Raw genomic sequence first — 21,852 nt, 5'->3', positions numbered from 1 at the left:
AAAAGGAAGAAGGAAAGAATAAAGGAACCTAATTCACCCAAATGTCAGTGAGTGAGGACCGGGCAGAGACTTTCCACACCCACCACAAAAAGGTCATTTATTTGACCACACATCTGTAAAAGGTGACAGGGACACTGACAACAATTCAGACTTTTGATTCTGACACAAAACCTCCTGGGGACTGTCCTTGCTGACTCTTTTACAGCACAAGAACATAGACAGCCTGTAGCAAATGACAATGATTAAAATACAGCCTTCTCCATTTTGTCTATTTGTATTAGTCTCCTTTTGTTTAAAGTCTTAGGGAAAACACTGCACCTTCTGAAAGCTCTCCATACAGAGGGCTCCCTAGAAGCAGGTTGCAGGGTTTCCCTGGGTGCAAGTTTCCACTGGAAAGCCAGAGATGTGACTTCCAATTCTCCCAGCAAATGACAGAACCAAATCTGGGCTTCCTGCACTATGGTGTGCTTTACCTAAGGAACTTCTGGATTAAAACCAGGACCCATCAGCATTTTTTCTCCAGATCTTGTAGATCTGACTTTTTCAATTATTTGCTTTCTCTAGAGGTCTTTCCAAACGAAACCCTTCCTTTTGGTTGAACAAACAGTTCTGTTTTTATTCAAATACATTCTTCATATATTCTTCAGCAAGGACAAAATAAAAGAAAAATCAAGCTAAATCTTGGTTGGATCGCCTTGGAAAGAAAAGCCTGAATTGAGCAGCTTTGAGCTTACAGTTTATTCCTATACCCACTGGAATGAAAGACAAACACTTAATGATTTTGTTGAGAGAAGAAACGGACATTACAAAGTGAAAGCCCCAAAACACACAGGAGAGATATGAAAGAAAACAAGAGTGAGCAGAGAAAATCTTTGAAGAAGATTACAAGCCTCCTTACACCTCCCTTACAGCCTGGCTGATTTCCCAGCCTCCTCTCCTCACTGCCTGTAGCTGGATTACTCACGAAATTATATAAGAAATCCTGACGGCAGGGAGAGAAAGGATAAGCTCTCAGATTGGCCTACATTAGCAGGACACACTTTCACTGATCTATAAGGGGCTGGTGAGCATCTTAGTTTTTCTGCTTTCCCCTTTCTGGTTGGGAGCCTGAATTTATGAAGGAATGCCTCGACTCAATTGACAGTTTCCCTCTTGACTTTAATTACCAGCTCCTTTAGGGAAGAGAGAAAGAAGAAAAACATCTTTCAGCTGAATAATGCAAACCAAAGTTATTTGATTGCTCGTAAGCAGGAGGGGTGCTCATGAGAGCAGAGGTTAAAAAACAGAGAGGAACTTTGGTCCAACACACTGAGTGTTGCTGACACACACTTTGTGGCCCCACAACATGAATGAGAATTCACCAATTCAACAGTTCATCGGTAACTGGCAGCTTGATGGTACTTGGCCCAGAAACTTTGACAGAAATCGAGAAAGATGACCAGTCCAGCTGTGCAGAAATCACACACGTCTTTACCTCAAAGGTTAAGTGGAGAAATAGTCTCACTTATATTTGAATCCGGTAATGACAATAGTCAGAACAAAACCCTTCATGTTCCACTGCTGCAACCAAACAACCACGAACACTTATAAAACCATACTCAAATTCCTTGCTGGCTCAGCCTCAAATATTTCCATATAGGCAACTCAACTTGGATCATTTCTGTTTCCACATTTCATTGGCCTGATTTGTCATCCCACGAATACGTCAAATTAAACTAAGCAAAATCTCTGTCACACAGATAAGCTAAGGAGGGTGTACTAGGTTTACTGATGCCAATAAGGCTCAAACAAATGGAACTTGGTTTTAGAAAAGGAAAACGCAATAATATAAATCAGTTATTTTAATGAAATCTGCCCCTTGACTCAGATCTTTAGCTCTTTCATCTGAACTCTAAAAAGGACTGACATGTTTTAATGGAGTTTACCTGACCAAAAAAAAAAAAAAAAAAAAAAAGGTGAAAGCCTCTTCTTTCTCTGAAACAAAGCGGAAGAAAATCAAAGCTATTTATTCAACCAGCCCTTCTAAAGCCCCGCAGCTCAGGAACATGGGGGAAAATCAAAAGCATCCTTTTGATCCTCTCAATTGATGTTCCATTTTTTCCATTTTTAAAAGACATGAATGAAACCCAAGTTTTGTTACACTGAAGAAAATGCAGATAAGCTGTAACCTTAGGCACAGGGATTTATATGAGAGGTAATGCTGAAGTTCAGTTTTTAATGGCTCACTGATTTTTCAGGCCATCAAATGGGTCTAATTTTTAAAAAACTGCTAAGCACTCATACATGCACACTTTGAAAATTCATTCTAATAGAATTATGCAAAAATCAGTGCTTATGCCAATGTGATTTATGACATCGTTAAAAAAGTATGTCAGTAATCTCAGGCCTTCTCAGAATTCTCTATGTTCTCCTAAATTCATTCTAAGATCAATACTTGTGGGTCCCCACGAAATAACACCTTTCCAGTCTGTAAAGGAAAAAAGCCTTCATCCTCATTTGTTAAGACGGACTGTGAACTGATTTCAGAAAGATGGGGTTACCCTGCAGAGTCAGCAGTCATGTTCTGCTTCATGTAGAAGCCAGGCTAACATTGGCATTTAGATGGCATTCCCTCTGCACCTGTCTAAGCCTCAGTTGGGTATTTCTTCACAAAGGTACTATTTTGGGGTCTGAAATTTTCATGCATGATTTTAACCAAGAAGTGAATTCTGTTACTTGAGGATATCTACAGAGGGACTCCCAGGTTACTCAGGAATAGATTAAAATCACTCTACTGCCTGAAATCAGTGAAAAGATAATTGAAGAGTTTTCTCCTGACATTTTCAGGGCCTTGTTTTTACACCTATTATTTTTCAAATTAATCAAAATAGGTATTTTGTCCCTTTTTTTTCCAAAGCACAGTGATTTAAAAGAACACTTCAATTTTGTGGGTGTAGCATATGAAGCTGAAAGCTCTCAATAGTCAGCCAAAAACAGAAAATACATCCCCACTGCATCCAGCATGAAAGCAAACGCATCCATGCTCACTTCAGCAATGCTGTATTTACCAGAAACCACAAAAAAACAAGCAATGCTCCTTCTTTCCCCACTGGAGCTTCCATGGGGTTTCTCAGCAAAACAGATATCTGAACAATATGATCCCCAATGTGTTTATTTTAATTCTTAGTGTGGTGGAGACATCAGCTTAATTGTTTGTTTGTAGTGAAAGCAATGGAAGAAATCATAGATACCCAAAAAGATTTTAACAGCCTATGTTAAGCTGTTATTAAATCCATGATACAAAGGTGATATACGCCTATGGGAAACTTCCCCTTGATTCCAGTGGATGACTTCATCCTATCTATCATTTAGGGAAGCAATCTGTCCTCCAAGTTACCTAAGCTGGAATGAGCTAGGTATCTCAGCTACATGACATCCTTTTCACACGCTGCTTGTGATCCATCCTAACCACACATCTTGTTTTCATTATTGTCTTCTCTCAGAACTTTCCTCTGCTGATGACAGCTTCTGCAGCTGCAGAAATCCATTTCCTCTAAGGATACAGTCTCAATGCTCTCTCCATGGCTGATTTCTCTGGAGATAAAACAATACTCTGTTCTTTATTTTCTGAAGTCATAGAATCATAGAATCATGGTCGGAAAAGACCACTAATATCTTACAGTTCAACCATCAACCCATCCCCACAATGCCCACTAACCATGTCCTTCAGTGCCACATCTCCATGGTTCTTGAATACCTCTTGGGGCAGTGACTCCCCCATCTCCAGCCTATGCCAGTGCCTCACCCTTCCTCCTGAGAAGACATTGTTCCTAGTATCCAAACTGAACCTCCTCTGGTACAATTTAAGGCCATTATGTCTCGTCCTATCATAGGTACCTGGGAGTAGAGGCTGACCCCCACCTCACCACAACCTCCTTTCTGGCAGCTGTACAGAGCTGTAGATAAGATCTTCCCTGGGCCTCCTCTTGTCCAGACTGAGCAATCTCAGAAGTCCTTCTAGGGAGGTAGGTGAGAAATGTGCAGTTTCATTAGCAGAGAGGGACAAGGGCAGCTACGCATATGGCTGGAATGCAAAGCAGTCCAGCCAAGTGAGAGCCTGCCCAGTAGCTACACCTACATCAGACCTTCCAAATTCCTCCCAAAGTGAACAACTTAGCCTAGGCTCATTTCACAGATAGTATATTAAGTAAAACATTTTACCATGTGCAATATTTGTGCCCATTCTGAAGCTCAAGTAAAGATTCAGTTCTTCCCAGTTCACCTGGCTTTTCCCAGTTTTATCCCTACATCTGTAGTGCTTGCAGCTCATGGCATAAACCCATCTTTGTTTTAGGCACAGGCTGCAGAGCGCACCAGGCAGAGCAGATACCAGTGCTCACAGCATTCACAAGACCATAACTCTATTCTGTACAGCTCAGAGGCTTGCTTTGGATTGATTTAAAGAATCAGCAAATTATCTTTAGTAAAAACACAGTGCATTAATTTTCAACTTCTGCATTTACATTCTTATCACTGAGTCAGAGCGCTGGATTGGAGCAATTCAGTGAGAGAAGCAGGAGCTCTTCACACCTTTCCAAGGCCGGGGAAGACAGCAGCTATCTGCACAATCAGAACTGTCTGCAGCCAGGCCCACATTTCGGATTTTTGCCAAAATTAACATATCAGTCAGGGCCAATATGTGATTTGTGATCAGCAGAGACATCCCCCAAAACAATTCTGACCTAGAAAAATTAATTCCTGTCATGTTCTTAATGGAGCTCATATTGGAGATGAGGTACTGATATTTGCACTTTCTTTCCACGTCTCCTTCTTTGACACTTAAGTTCCTAAAATTTCCTGTCAGGAGAAAATTCCATGTCACCTTAATAGATGTTTGCTTCATATTTTTGCTAACGACACTGGCTTTGTTAACAGAAGCTTTGAAGCCAAGATTGTTTACTCTTGGAAATCATGTAATGTATAAGGTATATCACCCACACTGTGTGGTTAGGAGGTACTTTGCATCCAAAATAACAAACTTATTAAGATATCAATAACTGGATCTCTTCAGCCTGGAGAAGAGAAGGTGCAATGGGGGCTTTACGGAGACTTTCCAGTACCTGAAGTGGACTTACAGGAAAGCTGGGGAGGGACTTTTTTTAATGGCATGTAGCATCAGGACAAGGGGAAATGGGTTTAAACTAGAAGAGGGTAGATTTAAAGTAGATATTAGGAATAAATTCTTTACTGCGATGCCAGTGAGACACTGGAACAGGTTGCCAAGAGTCATTGTGGATGCACCCTCCCTGGAAGCATCGAAGGCCAAGCTTGGGGGGATGGGGCTTTTAGCAGCCTTATCAAGTGGGAAGTGTTCCTTCCAATAGCAGAGAATTGGAACTAGATGATCTTAAAGGCCCCTTCCAACCCAACCCACTCTATAACTGTTCTTTAACTAATCGAAATAAAACGGCTTCATAGTGGTGTGCAGTCCTGTTTTTTTCTGAGATAAGGTGGAAATAAAACCCAGACCTGTCTTACATAAGCGAGCACTCATCCGTGTCCCACAGCTGCTTAGAGTGCACTCAAGTGCAGTGTTAACATTTCAAGACTTCAACATTTATCTAATTTCATCATGATAGTTTGGATGTGTGTCATACTGTATCTTGCCAACCTGGCAGTATCATGGTTACTGATCATCACATTCTATGTGTGAAAAAGAGAAAGGCAAAAAATGCAGAGAAAGAAGAGATTTTCTTATACATTGAAACTTAGCAGCCGTGCTTGGGACCAAAGCAAGACAACAGGAACAGTCCTGCTAATATTCTTGATGAATGTAGCCTCTGTCATGCTCATTAATGCACATGGCTTGAAAAGAGTCCCTATCCATACTAGAAAGGCTGGAGGTGCAAGTGGTTTATCACAGGAGATTGTCTGAACTTCATCAGCCAGGGACTGTGTCTTTGAAGAATGACTGTGGGACAATCAAAGCCCTGTGTGGTTACTTTATCATTTTCTCAAATCCAGCTGCAGATGCAAAGAGGCAGAAACTGGGAAATACAACACACGGTTCTGCACATTAGCACTGCCTAACTGGAGGTGTCCTTGTGACACAGCTCCTTATTTGGCACAAACTCATACCACTTTATGGAAGGAAAAAGATGCTGAAGATGAGGATGCCAGCAAGCAGGCCTGTCCACTGCTCGGCCTGTCCACTGCTCGGCCTGCCCTGTCCCCAGCAGGATTCTCCACGGCCACAACATGGCCCTCTGGCTTCAGGGCCAAGTGCTCACAGCTCCTCCTGCCATGAACAAGGCTCCATGCAGACACAACTCACCCACACAGAGCAATCTGCAGGTTCTGAGCCCTATTTAGACAGTTAGATTTAATAATTATATTAATAATCCATTGCATTTTTTAAGGTGCAAACCACACGCTGCCTTTCAGCCACAACCAGTGCATTGGAGAGCCACCCGCATGCCCAGAATCTTCCACACATCTTCCCACTTCAGCTTCTCATGATTAGGAGTAAGCTTTTCATCTAAGCTTATGCAGCACTTTATTATAATAAATGGTAATTATACCTGGAGGGGGAAAGTAAGCACAAAAAGTATCAGCCTGGAGGGTAGGAGTGCTTTCCAGCTTTCCAGGAAGGTGGTAGGTAAGGGCTGACAGAAAATCAGGATGCTGTTTAATCTCAAGCTGACTATTTATAGAAGGGACTTGGACAGATAAGTATATAACTTTCTTAATCACACAGGCTGCAAACCCATTTCTGAAAACCTGCTGTCAACCTCATCCCTGTTCTGCTAAGGGCTTATTTGTCTGAGGATGCAGGCAGGTTTGCTTGCTGACATCTATGGTAAAGCAGCACTCTGAGAAAACAGTACAGCATTCCAGAAATAGCAAGTCTATTTTCTGCAAGCACTCTACTAAAGTTCTCGTAGGCCATTGCCATCACATACAGTAGCTTTTGTACAGTGAAGCTAGTGAGATCTACTCAGATTTTTAAAGAGCATTAGTTATTTTCTAAGTACTAAAATGTTTGCTTGTATTTGCATAAATGTGCAACTAGTTGCAATTGCAACTTCTTTACTGCTTTTCTTCTTCTAAAATTCAGTGGCCATATTATAATTCAAAATATTCTGTGAAAATGTTCCAACTGAAATTATTTTAGAACTCTGAAAGTTGTTCCCTAAGTATCTGGAATCATGTTTGCATGACGTTAAAATCTTCTTAAAAGTAATAAAAACTATTACAATGAATCAGCATGGTATACAGAGGTTGTTGGAGGTGCCAAAGTGTGTAAATGTACTTTTCTACTGTAGTCTTCCAAATATCAGTACATGATTAAGACTTGCAGTAAAATATCAAATAGCTTTAGGGTAAGAAGCATCGTTAAAAAAATCCTCCACATTTCAGAATGGAAGCTTGGCAGCTTATCAGAAAACAAACAGCACTTAAGTAATTTCTGCATAGCCAAAAGGACAATATTCTCTGCAGAGCAAACGTATTACAGTGTGGTGGCTGGAGACAGGAAACACACTTGCGGTTTGGTTTACTTCCAAGATTTTTTTTTAATTATTTTATTTTAACAAACAGCTGCAAGGTGTTTACTCTGAACATTTAGCATAAGGGCAATATTCTCTACTGGTATAAAATAGCACCACACGTTTCAGTCATATTTTGCCTATTTCCACCTGAAAAGAATTTAGTACAAGTTAAGTAAATCCCTAGTGAAAAGCTCTTGCTGTGTGGGTGTCCTCCAGTCCTGCCATATAGCCCAATTGGAGACCACCACGTCTAAGGGATTCTGGTCCAACTCCTCTTACGAGGGGAAGAAGTGTAAAGGAGGACATATCCATGTGCAGAAGTCAGTGAAATCTGTTTTGGTCTTGGGAAAAACTGATCCTTTTTTTCGCAGTGCACTCTCACTGCTTTGGAGAGTCTCATGGCCTACAAGAAGTCTGGAGGAGTCTTTGCCTCCTCCACACTGGCTCCTTTGTACCCATTCTACTGTCATAGAGGAAAGCATTTTGAGGTTCCAGCTTCACCCTTGTCTCCCTAGATGGGTTCAGCATTATCTTAGCCTGAAGGGATGAGGATTATATCCTACCATAACATTTTGTAAAACAGCAATCACAACTGGGACATTTAATCAACTTAATCCCAATCAGGACATTTAAAAGCTTAGCTCAACTCAGCTGATCATGAGTTACATCAAGGTTGAAATTAACCCTTACTCCAAATGGGGGTTTCAAATACCTTCTGGCAAAACATACTGCAAGAGTTCAGTGTAGGTCATGCATTAGCCAGGAATTCTAGGCTACCAAAAATAGCCGGGACATGCTGCAGAGCTCAGCAGAAACAAGCCCTGTCAAGCTGAGGTGTACATATGACAAGCTTGGTGTGAGCATCTTTAGAAATCCTTTCTGGCCCATCATTTGTGGCTGTCAGTGAGCCCACATGTAAGCATCTGCCTGTAATTACTCCACTATCTGCAGCTACCTGTTACATAGGCTGCAAATGGGCAATAACAAGGCTATTGTGGGACCTTCCTCTTAACAGGGAAATACAGCACGTTCTAAGTGACTGCCTGAAGGTTTATTGCCTGCCAGACACCTCACACAGTTATCGGGTAATATCAGAAGGGTTGTTCTGGGTCTTTGAAAGCCCTGTTGCCTCTGATTTTGCCATTCTTCAAGAAGTAGTTCAGCAAGGCTCTTCCCCTCAGGTCCTGACACATGTGAAGAGTACACAGTTGCGCAGCAAGTTTTAAGAGGAGCATTCAAAACAATGCAAAAAATGTGGCCAGGCAAAGCAGAGATAGAATCCACCAGAAGCTGTTCTCTGAATGCCCTTTTCAGGAGAAACTTGCTGATGGTAAACAAAGTAATCATACACAAAACAACCTAGGAACAGCTCAAGAACTGCCTTTACAAGATAAGGCCTCCTCAAAAGTATCCTTTGAGACCGCTTTCCTATGAGGGACAGCCAATACAAGTGCCTGTGTCAGATGGGACTGTCACTTCACTGCACCTGTCCTGGCTATAATGGGAACAAATCTGGCTTTGGTTTGCTTCAAGGGCTTTAATTCATGTTTTGATACTAGTACTGCAGCGCTGGAATTATCCTATTACAGCAAAGAGATTATTTGATATGCCTGCTGCTGCCAGCCCTTGCATGTGTGTGACCCAGATTCCTATGGACAGCCAGCAGCCACATCAGGGGCAGCCACACATACCTGTTTACCCCTTACAACTACCTGCCTGTATGTGCAAGAGGGTTTTGGTGGGCTAGCCAGAGGGTTCTACTTCACTGGTGGCCTGTGATGGGGAAAAAAGATATTAGAGTGCACTCCACATCCTCACACCTAATGGTAATAAGTAGTTACATAAGTGAGAAACATGCAACCACTCTGAGCTATGAAAGGCTGAACCTGGATGTGTCAGTGAGCCACGTGCAAAAACAAAATCCCGAGAACAGACATAGTAGTTGCATCACTCTTTCGGGAAGTGGAAGATGAGCTGTCTGAGGAAGGAGAGAACTGAGCCTGGGCAATTCATGAAGTGCACAGGCTTCATGGACAGCAGCTTCACAAAGAGTAGAGGTGATCAGTGAGGACCTGACTAGTAAACAGGCTAGAAACATCCCTTGCCTTTGTCCAGGCAGGTTAAATGGGGTCAGCAGAATGGTGGTTGCGGTGCCCCAGGGGACAGTGTTCAGTTCTTTGGCATTGACCTGTTCAGTGCCGTCAGCAGTCATGCAAAAGCACAACTCTATGTGTATGGAGAGCTTTCCTGTCAGCTGGTTAGTGCCTAAAGACCAGACGCACTTGGGAGATCGGGCAGCCACTAAGGAGGTGTCTTTTAAGTCATGGCTTTAAATTCAGGTACCTAAATTATTCCCATTCCTTACTCCTGAGAGCATTATCCTTCACTGGATCTAGCCCATGGTATTCAAGCACTTAAGACACAAGTGCAGAAGAAATCCAAAGATAGATTGTTATTCTCACGTTGTGATCAAAAACTCCCCCCAGCAGTTCTGTATTCCACGAGAAAGCAATTGGAAGTGGAGAAGCAATGCTCTATCAGCCAGGAGGAGAGTTCAATGCATATTTAATGCTGGCCCTTGTCAGAGGTGAGAGCACCAGAGGCTGCACGTCAGCCTGCACATCATTAGAGGCTTTCTGCTTGTTTACACAAGATAAACGGCCACAAAGAAGTCTGAGCAAGTCAGTTCTGCGATTTCCTCAGGTATGCTGCTGCCCAAACTGCTTGGCCAGACTGTTGTTTGGCAGAGATTTCATTGTCTAAAACCAGGGATACACAATGGCTGGACAAGGGCTGCATTTTGCCAGATCTCAAGGCTTAATCCCAAAAGCCCCTAAGTGGGCTGAATCCAAAAGCAGACGTGGGCAGAGAGACATCTGGATGAGCACTCATCCTGCTGAGTGATGCCCCTCGCCTCCTTCGTCTTCAGATTGTCACAACTCCATCCAAAGGGGAATCGGCTTAAAGCACGGGTGTTAAACTATTAGTCATTTATTGTAAAATTAATCTCTCATTTAAACTCCAATCCTTCCAAAACCCCTCTTCTAAGCCTGCAGTCTTTTTACCTTTACTCCCTTTCTTTTAATAAAAAAGCAGCAGATCTCTGAGAGCCCCAGCTCATTTCAATCTCCAGATGTACAAACATCATTATAAGCCACTTTGTATGTAATAAATGAAGACCTGATGTGTTTTATCAAAAACAAACATATGCACACATACACACACATGCTCACACAAAACAAAACAGAAAAAACAGCGGGGCAACAGGAATGCCAGTCTTGGAGTTAAAAGGCCATTTGAGGCCTCAGAAAGTTCACTTTGTTCCTTGTTAACAGTTAATAAAATTTTATCCCCAGCTATTACTACATAAAAATAACTTATGCATTCAAGCACATGGTTTAAAGAAACAATACTCCAGTGTAATAATTAGCTTAAATCGCGGATGAATTAGAAATACTATAAAAATGACAACTAGTACATTCATAGAATCACAGAATAATAGAATCACCAAGGCTGAAAATGACCTCCAAGATTATCTAGTCCAACTATCCACCTATCACCAATATTTCCCACTAAACCATGTCCCTTATTACAACATCTAAATGTTTCTTGAACACCCCTAGAGACGGTGACTTCATCACATCCCTGGGCATCCTGTTCCAATGCCTCACCACTCTTTCTGAGAAGAAATTTTTCCTGATGTCCAATCTGAACCTCTCCTAGCACAACTTGAGGGTATTCCCTCTAGACCTATTGGTAGTTACAGGGGAGGAGAGGCTGACCTGCACATCCCCAAATCCTCCTTTCAGGCAGCTGCAGAGGGCAGTAAGGTCTCCCCTGAGCCTGTTCTTCTCCAGACTGAACAATCCCAACTCCCTCAGCTGCTCCCCATAAGTCTTGTGTTCCAGACCCTTCACAGCTCTGTTGCCTTTCTCTGGACACACTCCAGGACCTCAAAGTCTTTCCTGTAGTGAGAGGCCCAAAACTGAACACAGTACTTGAGGTGCGGCCTCAACAGAGCTGAGTACAGAGGCACGATCCCCTCCCTGCTGGCTGCACTATTGCTGATACAAGCCAGGATGCTGGTGGCCATCTTGGCCACCTGGGCACACTGCTGGCTCATGGTCAATAACATTATCATCATTATTTTAATTAAGTGTGATTAGTTTAAAAAGGAAGAACAATTTGAAGAAAAATAGCTTTGTCTTTCCTAAACTTTTCACTATTTGTATACAAATTCATGTTTCCTTGCCTTGCATATGGAAACAGGGCATACTGAGGGGAGAACTCCAGAGAAGTTCTCATTCAGAGACTTACGCTCATTCAGGTAAAGATAGAATGCTAAAATATCAGAACTTCTCATGAAATAGAAAATTAAAAAAAAAAAAATCATAGTCCAAAATGTTGAGATTTAATTAAATCTAAAAATTAAATACAGAAGGGCTCTTCATTTGCATTGTTGGATGAGTCTTTGGGAATATGACTTTTGCTCCATCTTGACAATAGAAATTTGATTTCTAATGAAACTTGATTGCAGTTCTCACAAAAAACAGAAGCCGTGAAATTTCAGAAGAGGCCTTCAGCCCAGCAGGCACTGTGCTGTCCTCACTCCTCCCCCTAGGAGTTGTTTAGAGGCTATACGGAAGCAAGTGCCTCAAGAGCTGAAGAGATGGCAGCTGCCTGGGGCCTCTTTCTGCCGTAGTCACTGCAGCAGAGAGGTGCCAAGCTTCACCAACCCAATGCACCTTGCAAAGATTACTTTGTGGAGGAAAAATTAATTGCTACCATGGAAACGAGCGAAGAATGAGCAGAATGATTTCAAGCGAAATACCTGCTTAACAAGTTAGTTATTCACAGTGAACGTATTCCCTTCCTATTCACAATCACATTTTTCTGAAACACCAAGCACTCATCTTCTCTGTGAAAAGGAGACAGTTAAGGCCTCCAGGCAATTTACATTTATTAGAAGTCTCTATTTTTGTCTTCAACCAGTCACATAGCTTGGATCATCCACGTATCTTCTGACTAAAACCCTGAAAACACAATGTACAAGACTTCGGGAACACTTTGTATTTGACTTGAGCCAAGTGGAACGCATTACTAGATTACACATGTGATCTTCGTTATCTGGGATATTTAGCATTTGGCACTGGCCCCTGGAAGATAACACACCACAGTCATCTACTGTGCATCAGAAGAAGAAAGAGCAGCTTCACCATGATCAGCAGCACAGCCCTGCTTCTATCTACAGGACAGGAGAACACCCTTGGAGATTTCTGAAATACCCAGTCTATACCTTTAAATTCTTTGATTGTTCAATCCAAATAATAAAACTGGGGAGGGCTGACTTTTTAGGTATTTCCTTTTCAGGATCTGTAAAGATTTGCTTGTAAAGCCATTAAAAACGATGGCTGATTTTATTTTAAAACCAATCCTGCTTCTCGCTTATACCAAAATAATATCATAAAGATTCTTAACTCTGTAATAAACAGTAGTTTAATTACTGATATTTTAATGTTTTTAGCATGCAGAGGCACATACCTATGTGCCATGAAGACTAAGCAGTGTAAAATCATATTATTAAAGCATGTAAATAATTATATTATTAAGCATGTAAAAATATCATTTTCAAAGATCTGGTGGGGGCGTGCATGAGGAAAAGGAAAGCTGCCAGCAAAAGCAAGACAGAATTTGGCTGTCCTGTCAAGTATTCTCCATATGAACAGAAGTCCGCCAAAACAGAGCAGAAACTTGGTAGCTTGGGCTTTGTCACTTGTGAAAATTGTTTTGAAGGACAGCAGAACAAAGGCTGAAAATTTTGTTTGAAACAAGTCTTTATTATTAACGTCAGTTATTTTGAGAAGACATGCCCTGATGCTTAAATCAAGGTCTCGGGCATTTCTTTTCTGTTTCAAGCCCATAATTTGTATTGCACTGAAGTATATCATTAAGTAGTGCAGTTTTCATTAAAGGACATAAAGAAGAAAAAAAAAAAAAAGAGGAAAATTACAACTGTGCAACAGGTCCAGGTCCAAATATAACCAGCCCAAGCCCTTCGCCGATTTCATACATATTAATGTAGTTAACAATCAAACTTTCCGCATCTGAATGTCAGCCAAGAAAAATATCAAAAGCTTACTCTTTCAGTGTATTCTAGAATAACTCTGCTCAAAGTGCTTCCAAAGAGGACATGTGATGATGTAAAACAGTCCTTGCATTCCTATTCATCACTACTTTGTGAGGAAAGATAAACTATTCAGAAAAGAGGAAGAGAAGCAAAATCAGGAGGCAATGAATAGTCTGCATATTTTCATCTGTTGGAAGTAATGGTCCAAATTCCACTAGAATATCTATACTATTTACTATCTTCCCTTGCTGTCTACAATTACAATTGAGTGGGACAGGGATTGCAGAGTGGTTGTACATCTGTACACCACTGTGCCATTCAAAGTCGTATCAGAATTCCTCCACAGGCAAAGTATCTTGGCCTCTTTTATGGCCAATGTGGCAAGGCAAGATCTGTAAGGAAGGCCTAACTTTCATAAAACCAAATGATATAGCTGAGGAAAAAGAAGACAAGCTTTTGACACAAGACTTTCCAATTTCTTTCTCTTTTAAGATTGAAGAAGAGCACAGCAGCACAAAACAGTGTCTGATTTTTCCAGCTTGATCTACATCTCCTGCTGTAAGAGCTACAGCAACACAACCATTTAAAAAACTCCATTTTCCTAATGCTAAAACAGTCATCTCCAGATGTCACAATGGTTTCTTTGAACATTATTAATAAACTCTAAATAGCCCAAAGGTAGGTCTGTCCAAAATGGCTGCCACCAAATTTTATGAAAATACCCTCTATATAATCCAAGGGCACCTGACATATAAAGCAGTGTAAAAATACAAGCTGACTTGTACTTATAAGTATTTCCTGCCCTTTTAAACTTTGCACTTGTTCGTTAATTTCAACAAATGTTGAGGTGAGCCAGCTGCTGAGGTGAGAGGATTCATATAAATCCCTCACAGATGTATGCTAACTTCAGATAGGAGTTTTATCATCTACAAGTCATTAATCAACCATTAACAAGTATGTGTAATGGAGTCCCACTATTAAGGTTCACTGCCAGAGGAGAATAATGGATTTTGTAGTCTGGCTGTGTCTACAAGAAGGGGAACTAAGAGCTAAGACAGCTCTGAGATAAAACATTTGGAGGAGATTAGAAAGCACGGGAAGTCATTTTGTTGCTCTTTAGCTCGCCTTAAGAGAAAGCACTTCACAAGCGTTAAGCATTTACACAACAAACCAAGTGGAAAGTTCAAATTCATCCATCAGTTTAGTGATGAAGAGGAATGTATTTTGCACAGCCAAACAAGGAAGTCAGGCATAGGTGAGAATTATTTCTCCCACGAACAATAATAAACACTACATCATCAAGAGCATTACTCTCTCACTGATAGACTTTGAAGCTACAAAATCACCTGCTCTGGCCTCCAGGGTCTTCAGACTTCACCAGACACTTCTTGCTAAGGCCACAGACTCTAGCTGGAAACAAGAGGAGCAGCTAAATTGCTGCTTGCCCCAGACAGAGGACAGACAGGGCTGAGGCAGCACCTAACATCTCTGGAAACGACAGGATCAGTCAGGCAAGGTGTTGCTCTTCCTGTAGAACAAGGTATCATTTCCCATTCTTCAAACCTCTCCACCATAAAGTTTCTGCCAACTGGCCTTACAAAAAGAAAAAATCTTCCTGCACACTAAACCTGGATCTGGAAAGAATTCTGCCCTGGACTGTGGAAGCAACACATTCTTACAATTTAGAAACAGTGAAAATATTCTTAGGTGAAAACTATGTGTCATTATCCCATTCAGTGGCTTCTTCAGCCATGGCCAATTTCTGATACTTATAGTACAGACAATAGCAAGAACAACAAGAAAAGCAGAATTGAAGAAAAATGCCCAGGTCTGAACCCAGCAGGCAAATGGCAGGAGCTCTGAAATATAAACTTTGAATATAATACATTTTTTTTAGTATTGAGGACCAAGTGTTGAGACAGTTTCAAGGGAAGACAATTGCCCCATTCCTGGAAGTGCTCAGAATCAGGCTGGATGGAGCTTTGTCCAACTTGGTCTACTGGAAACTGTCACTGTCTATGAAACTAATTAATCCTTATGGCCCCTTCCAGGCTAAACCATTCTATGGTTAATGATTTTATGACTCTAGGCTTATGGGGACACAAGTGTATAAATGGTAGGAAAATCTAATATCTAAGGGCTGAGGGTTTCCATCTCTTGCCCCCCATATCCTCCAGGTATTGCTGCTTCTCATAGCAACAGTCCATCTCTAATTTCAGTTTTCAGTTTTGAATGTGTGATCCATCCCCAAGAAGTGGTATCACAACTAAGAATGTAACTACAAATCCAATGAAATAGTAGTAAATGGAAAATAAATACGGTAGTACAGATAACCAAAACATTTCAGTAATCCCACGAAGGGGTTACAGAATACCAATTCCACTTATTTTAAAGACCTGGAAACAAAGTAAAAAAGTGGCCATAGAATAAATTTTACAGCCAGAACCAGAGCATGCTGCTGGCTCTCAGCCTTAAGCTCAGGCCAGTAGACTACACAAAAAGGTGCAAACATCTTTAGACATTCAGTGGTCAATTTTCTCTTTCATGTCACAGCCAGTAAAAAGACATGTAAGTAGTTTCTACTCATTTTCCTCTCCTATTTTGCAACTCTGATGTTTCCACAAAATACTTCCACAAGTTTCTGAAATTCTGTGAGATGACAAATATGAAACCAGGTATTAGTTAGATCAAACACAGAAGACTTTCCAAAGCTCACATACTGATTATTTAACACAACACAGTGTAGGCAAAAAATATTCCCTACAAAGCCATACAGAGATACGTTCCATCAATAATGTTTCTTAGTAAAGAGCTCTACACAGCTGGAAGCATTAACAACCTACCAGATGGTTCACTTCTTGATAAACACTTATGTTTTGTAAGTTTAAAGTCTAATGAACTGTAGTGCAGGAAGATAAAAGTTACGTATGCAGAACGGTTCAAATGGCAGGTCAGGAGAGAGAACTGGACAATGGAACAGCTCCATAGAAGTCCCATTTTTATGGCATCTTTACATTGGTGTGGGAAGGGAGGAGACATGGCTGATCCTGGCAGAAGACACAGACATGAAGTGCTGAATACATCACATTTGCACACACTCCCTTGCTCTCTCTCACAAGGTGCTATGGGAAAGGGATAAGACAAAGCATGAGAATACTGGCCCACAGCATTCTCCTAAACCAGCATGAGCTTCCAGACCTCTTAAAAGAGTGCATAATAGCAATCCATCACAGCTCAAAGTAAATTGTGCAGTCCCACAATTACCATGCCTGAGTTACACCTGGTACAGTATGTACAGCCAGCAAAACTCACTGACTCACCTTGAGACAGATCTAGATCTGTTAAGTGCTTTGACGAAGATCAAGGATGGTGCAGACTGGCGTCTTTGGGCCAAACTCTTCATTTTTTGCTTGAAAAGAGAAACAAAAAGAAATTGTAGGTGAGATTTGGAACCATTACTGCATGTATACAGATTTGTAGCAGCCCGACTCCGATTTCAGATCACAGGAAAAAGGGTGAGTTATCACCATTAGAAACCCTGGCAGTAGAAAATGATTGCAAAATGTCATATACTGAGAAAAATAGGAGCATGGCCTGAAAGCCAGTGATACAGAAAAGATGACAATTAGCGCCCATACAGAGATACCCAAAGTACTGCATACGTAAAATAAATATAATATAAATATAGCTTTTCCTCAATCACTTTTTGACCCTTAAGAATCTATTGTACTTTAAGTGTATCAAATATCAAGTAATTTCAAATACTCAATACATTTCTGTACGAGTCCTGCAATTTACTATAAATTAATGTTTGGATTCTACCCACCTAAGTTTACGCACAATATTGGGCTACATTTTTTTCCCAAAATCATTAGAACCCCAAAGAGGTTTGAGCAAGTTCCTTCCCTATTAATCTAACTGGAACACTGCTTCTCTCTCTCAGTAGTCATTAAAGACATTTTTTTCATTCCTGATCACACCTGGGAGGGCAAGGCAGTTCTCAGAAGGCATTGGAAAAACAGGAGGGAATGGGCAATAGGAAACACGGGGAAAGCAGCAGGAAAAAAAAACAACAAAGCATAGGTAAGAGATGGAAATGTCAGTAGCTATCAAGGGAGCATGGATTCCCACTGAGTGAAGTTGAATACCACAATAAAAACACTAAGCAAATAGACAAAGCTGCTTTCCCTAGAGGCAGAAATTTTCAAAAGCATGTGCTGAAGACAGAAACACACACTTTGCTGCATAGAAATGTATTCATCACCACACCACCTCCCTCCTGCAGCCAGAAATAGGACTAAGGTGTGCTGGCCTGAGCACTGGAGCTGCTGTAGGAAGTGGTGGTGCAGCCTGCTGCTGCCAAGGTGTGTGACCAGGCCTTCCATCAAAGCATAGCTGTTGTCTTATTTTGCTCAAATATTTTTCATAATAGACTGGTGAACAAGCAGAGGGGGCTGAGCTCCTCCTGAGACCTAGACAGAACATGTCCTGTGGTGGTCCTTCACATCAGCCTGCACACCACTGAGAGCACACAATCAGAGGAACCTCTGGCGGTCACTGCTCGCAGATAATTGCACAGCAAGATTTTCTTCCTTTACCCTAAATATAATCACTGAGTTCCAGGAACAGACATGTTCGGGAACAACTGATTCTTCTGCCAATTTATGCTCAGGATGTGGCACACATTTATTTGGGCATGTGCATGGTTTGCTCCGCTCTAAGAGAAGACACTCTACAGAACTATGTGTTTTACCTTTGAAAAGTGTATTTCTTTCACTCACTGCAGCACATTTGTTATTGTCATTATTTGGTTCCCTATTTATGTATGTACGCTCATTTTGTTAGATATGCAGTTGCAGCTATTACACAATAATTGTTATAAATTCAACCGTGTAATTTCAGTTCACCTTTAAAAATGATCTCACTTTGCTGTTTCTTTCATTGAGACATAACCTTCTCAAGACAGACAAATTAGGTCTGGGACTATTTAGATATCTTCTGTCCAACTGTAAATTAACTGAATAATAGCTTAGTAGATTATTATCAGAATAGATTATACATTTTTCTAGTGAATGAAATCAGAAGATCTCACTACTGGCAAATATGAGAAGTTGTTAACATTTGAAAAAGCATATTTACAAATGAGAAGGCATAAAGAGATCTGTGTCTAACAGTATACATAAAGCAAGCCACAGATTTTACTCAACCATCAGTTTTTGTAGGAATTTATATAAAGCATCAACTCCCAATTACAAATTTACTGAAAGTCTCCTTTTGGGTAGGTGGTTTAAACTGGAGCATCTCAGCTCCTGTGAACACAGTGGAGGTTTGGTGATGTTTCCGGAGAGATCTTAAATCCTTTGACTGCTGTGGTTCAAAGAGAAATCCACTGAAAAACTGCAGTATTTTAAAATCACAGAAACATTTAGGTTGGAAAATACCCCTGAGATCATCAACTCCAACCCTCACCTAACACTGCAGGTTCACCACTAAACCACATCTCTAAGGGCCATGTCCACACAACTCCTAAATGCCTCCAGGGATGGTGATTCCACCACTTCCCCGGACAGCCCATTCCAAAGCCCAGTCACCCTTTCTGTGAAGAAATCCTTCCTGACAACCAGTCTAACCCTTCTCAGTGCAACCTGAGGTCATATCCTCACACCCTAGGCTGTTTCCACATGTATGAAGGCCCTGTCCTTGCTTTGCAAATGTCTCTGAATTATGGGCATTCTTTTCACACATGGGCTAGCAGTGCTGAATAGTGCCTTGACTTAAATATCTGAGGACTAAGGACTACAGCATGTTTGATTCGAGCCCAGGTGACTCAGGAGAGGATCCCAGGAGGCCTCAGGTCCAGTCTTTCTGGGCTTGCTGAGGGCAGGCCTGTCCAAGCAGGGCACCACAGCTCAGGGCTGTGTTATTTCCAAGGATGATATCCCACAGCCTCTCCGAGCAGCCCCTTAATACAGACAGAGCTTACAGAAATAGAGCTTTATGACATGAAAAAGATCACTGATGAGATTTGGAAAAGTAAAGTTTTCAGAGCAAAGATGAAGAGAGTCAGGTCAGCCACATGCAAATAAAAATGTTACATTAATGATAGACAGAAAGGGTCATTTTGTTTTTATTTTGCCATGTACAGAGTCTGAGAAGAAAAAATAAGAAACCATCACGATGATTTATTTTGAGGAGGAGTAGGACAAATTCAATTTTGGCTAGGATGGACCCACATGTCTGCTCCCCTCGGTCTCCCTGCTTTCCCATGTGCAAGGATGTCACCGTGGCAGTGCAGAGAGGAGCAGACACATCCTGGACAGCTGCAGTGAAAGCAGATGTTTGGGAGCAAAAGGAGGTGCAACGACCAAGAATCCAAGCATGGGACACAGAGAAGCATTTCACAATGTGTCCCAAAACACAACCTCCCACTTTTTTGTGTAAATATTAGAAAGGTCAACACAGGGAGAAATCCTCATGCTTGTTGGCTGAGTCACACCCATGTGAAATGTATCATAAAATCAGTATCCATAATTAATGTTTACAGTGTGCCAGATGCAAAGATTACCATCTTGTATCAGTCAGGACAAACTAGAGTTATCTTTGCCTTCCTTGCTTTCAAAAGCCTCAGTCCCCTACCTCCTCCCCTCCAGTTCAGGTTTAACTTCATACTTTCTGCATTTCTGGTGGTGGCTGCCTTGATTTCTTTCTTAACAGAAACAAAAAGGGTTGCTTCTGTAGTTGGATTGGGGATCCAACAACACTTCAGTGTTTGGCTAGTTGTTCATCTGGTATAAACAAATGTAGGGCTATAGATTTCAAAAGAATGAACTTCCACCAGATAATGATCAGACCTGCACTCTGATCCACTATTTTGTAAACTGAGGTGGTAGGTGGTTTGTGAGCAGATCAGCTCACCATACTGAGGATGGTAACCCTGCAAAACATTACTAAAAATATGCAGAGGCTCTTCTTGAATCAGAGACTTAACAAAGAGCAGAGTTAGAGTAAAATCTTGACAAGTAGCACACAAGTCTGTGACTGCACAAATAATCTGCTTCTGACTGTCCACATTCAGCTAATTTGGCTAGTGGTTGAAGTGAGTATTGATGCCATATAGAATTTATGTAAATTATTATATCTAAGTAAAGAAATTCATCCCATTCCTAAAAAAAAAAAAAAAAAAAAAAAAAAAAGGAAAGTAGCAACATCTGCATGAGATCTTTAAAAAACCATCAAACTGAAGATAAAGCACTCTCTTGTGATTTGTGTATATCGCTTAACCATATCAAGCTTGGAAAGAGTATGGCAGAACATAAATTAAATAAAGAATGCCTGAAAAAAAAATGCCTTTATAGACAACTGAGAGAAAAGGACATGTTTAGTGTACAGTTCTTCTGTCCTGTTTTAATTGGGCAAAGATGAAATAAGTCTTGACCTAGAAGTGCTGACTTCTTCCACTGAATGCACAAGAAAACTAAAGAGACCAGCAAGGTTGAATAAATCAGCTCAATTCTCTCCTTGCTATCTGAGCAAAGGACAGGGAACAGAAGAATTTTTAAGCTTAATAAGATACAGAACAATTGCCTTCATAGTGAATGCTTTGAGCTTAGGATGAGAAAATGATATTACCTGAATGTCTATGTAAAAGATTCATATGGGAAATAGTTGAAAAATGCACTCAGTTCCTAGCTGGCAGGTGAACCCAGCAGAAATGCCTCTTCAGCAATGTGCAGAGACTTGCTAAAACCCTCCCCAGAGATGAAAGGATTTCAGGCTCCTGACTTACAAGCTTGTTCCAGAAGTGGGTCAAGGCTGGGATGTGTGCCCAGGTCAGTTAACTGGGTGACTCTCAGATGGACCAGTACCTTGAGCTGAGGATTGCTCTCAAGTGACTAAGATCTCCCTCTCACTACTTTATTTTTCTAGTGAAAGGAAATCTGATTTTAACAAAGCCTGCTATATGAAACTAAGTTAATAACCATGAGGGATTTCACCCATGCAAACTCTGTTCTTGTTGTCTAAGTAACAAAACATATCTGTGACACACATTTCTGGTTTAGCTAGACATGAAGCAAAGCACAAACACAAACCTTAATAGAGATCTGCACAACAAAGTTCAGCTAACTGCTTGACAAAAAATGAAACATCAAAACAACACTCATCACCCAGCTGTTAATTTTCAAAAACAATTGGGCA

General features: G+C 41.0%; 1 protein-coding gene across 2 annotated transcripts in view; it reads right to left on the bottom strand.

Annotated features, from left to right (window-relative positions):
* Nucleotides 1–21,852, bottom strand: part of ARHGAP20 (Rho GTPase activating protein 20) — a 60,247-nt gene that overhangs the window by 33,253 nt on the left and 5,142 nt on the right. For both annotated transcript variants that reach the window (XM_085216231.1, XM_085216232.1), the window contains exon 2: nucleotides 16,977–17,065. In XM_085216231.1, coding sequence (XP_085072357.1) covers nucleotides 16,977–17,065 — 89 coding nt within the window. The remainder of the gene's footprint in view (nucleotides 1–16,976; nucleotides 17,066–21,852) is intronic.

Source organism: Meleagris gallopavo, chromosome 1, assembly GCF_905368555.1.
Source record: "Meleagris gallopavo chromosome 1, MGAL_WU_HG_1.1, whole genome shotgun sequence".
Lineage (NCBI taxonomy): Eukaryota > Metazoa > Chordata > Aves > Galliformes > Phasianidae > Meleagris > Meleagris gallopavo.
Note: the sequence above shows the minus strand (reverse complement) of the source record. Positions and strands in the feature narration are given on the sequence as shown.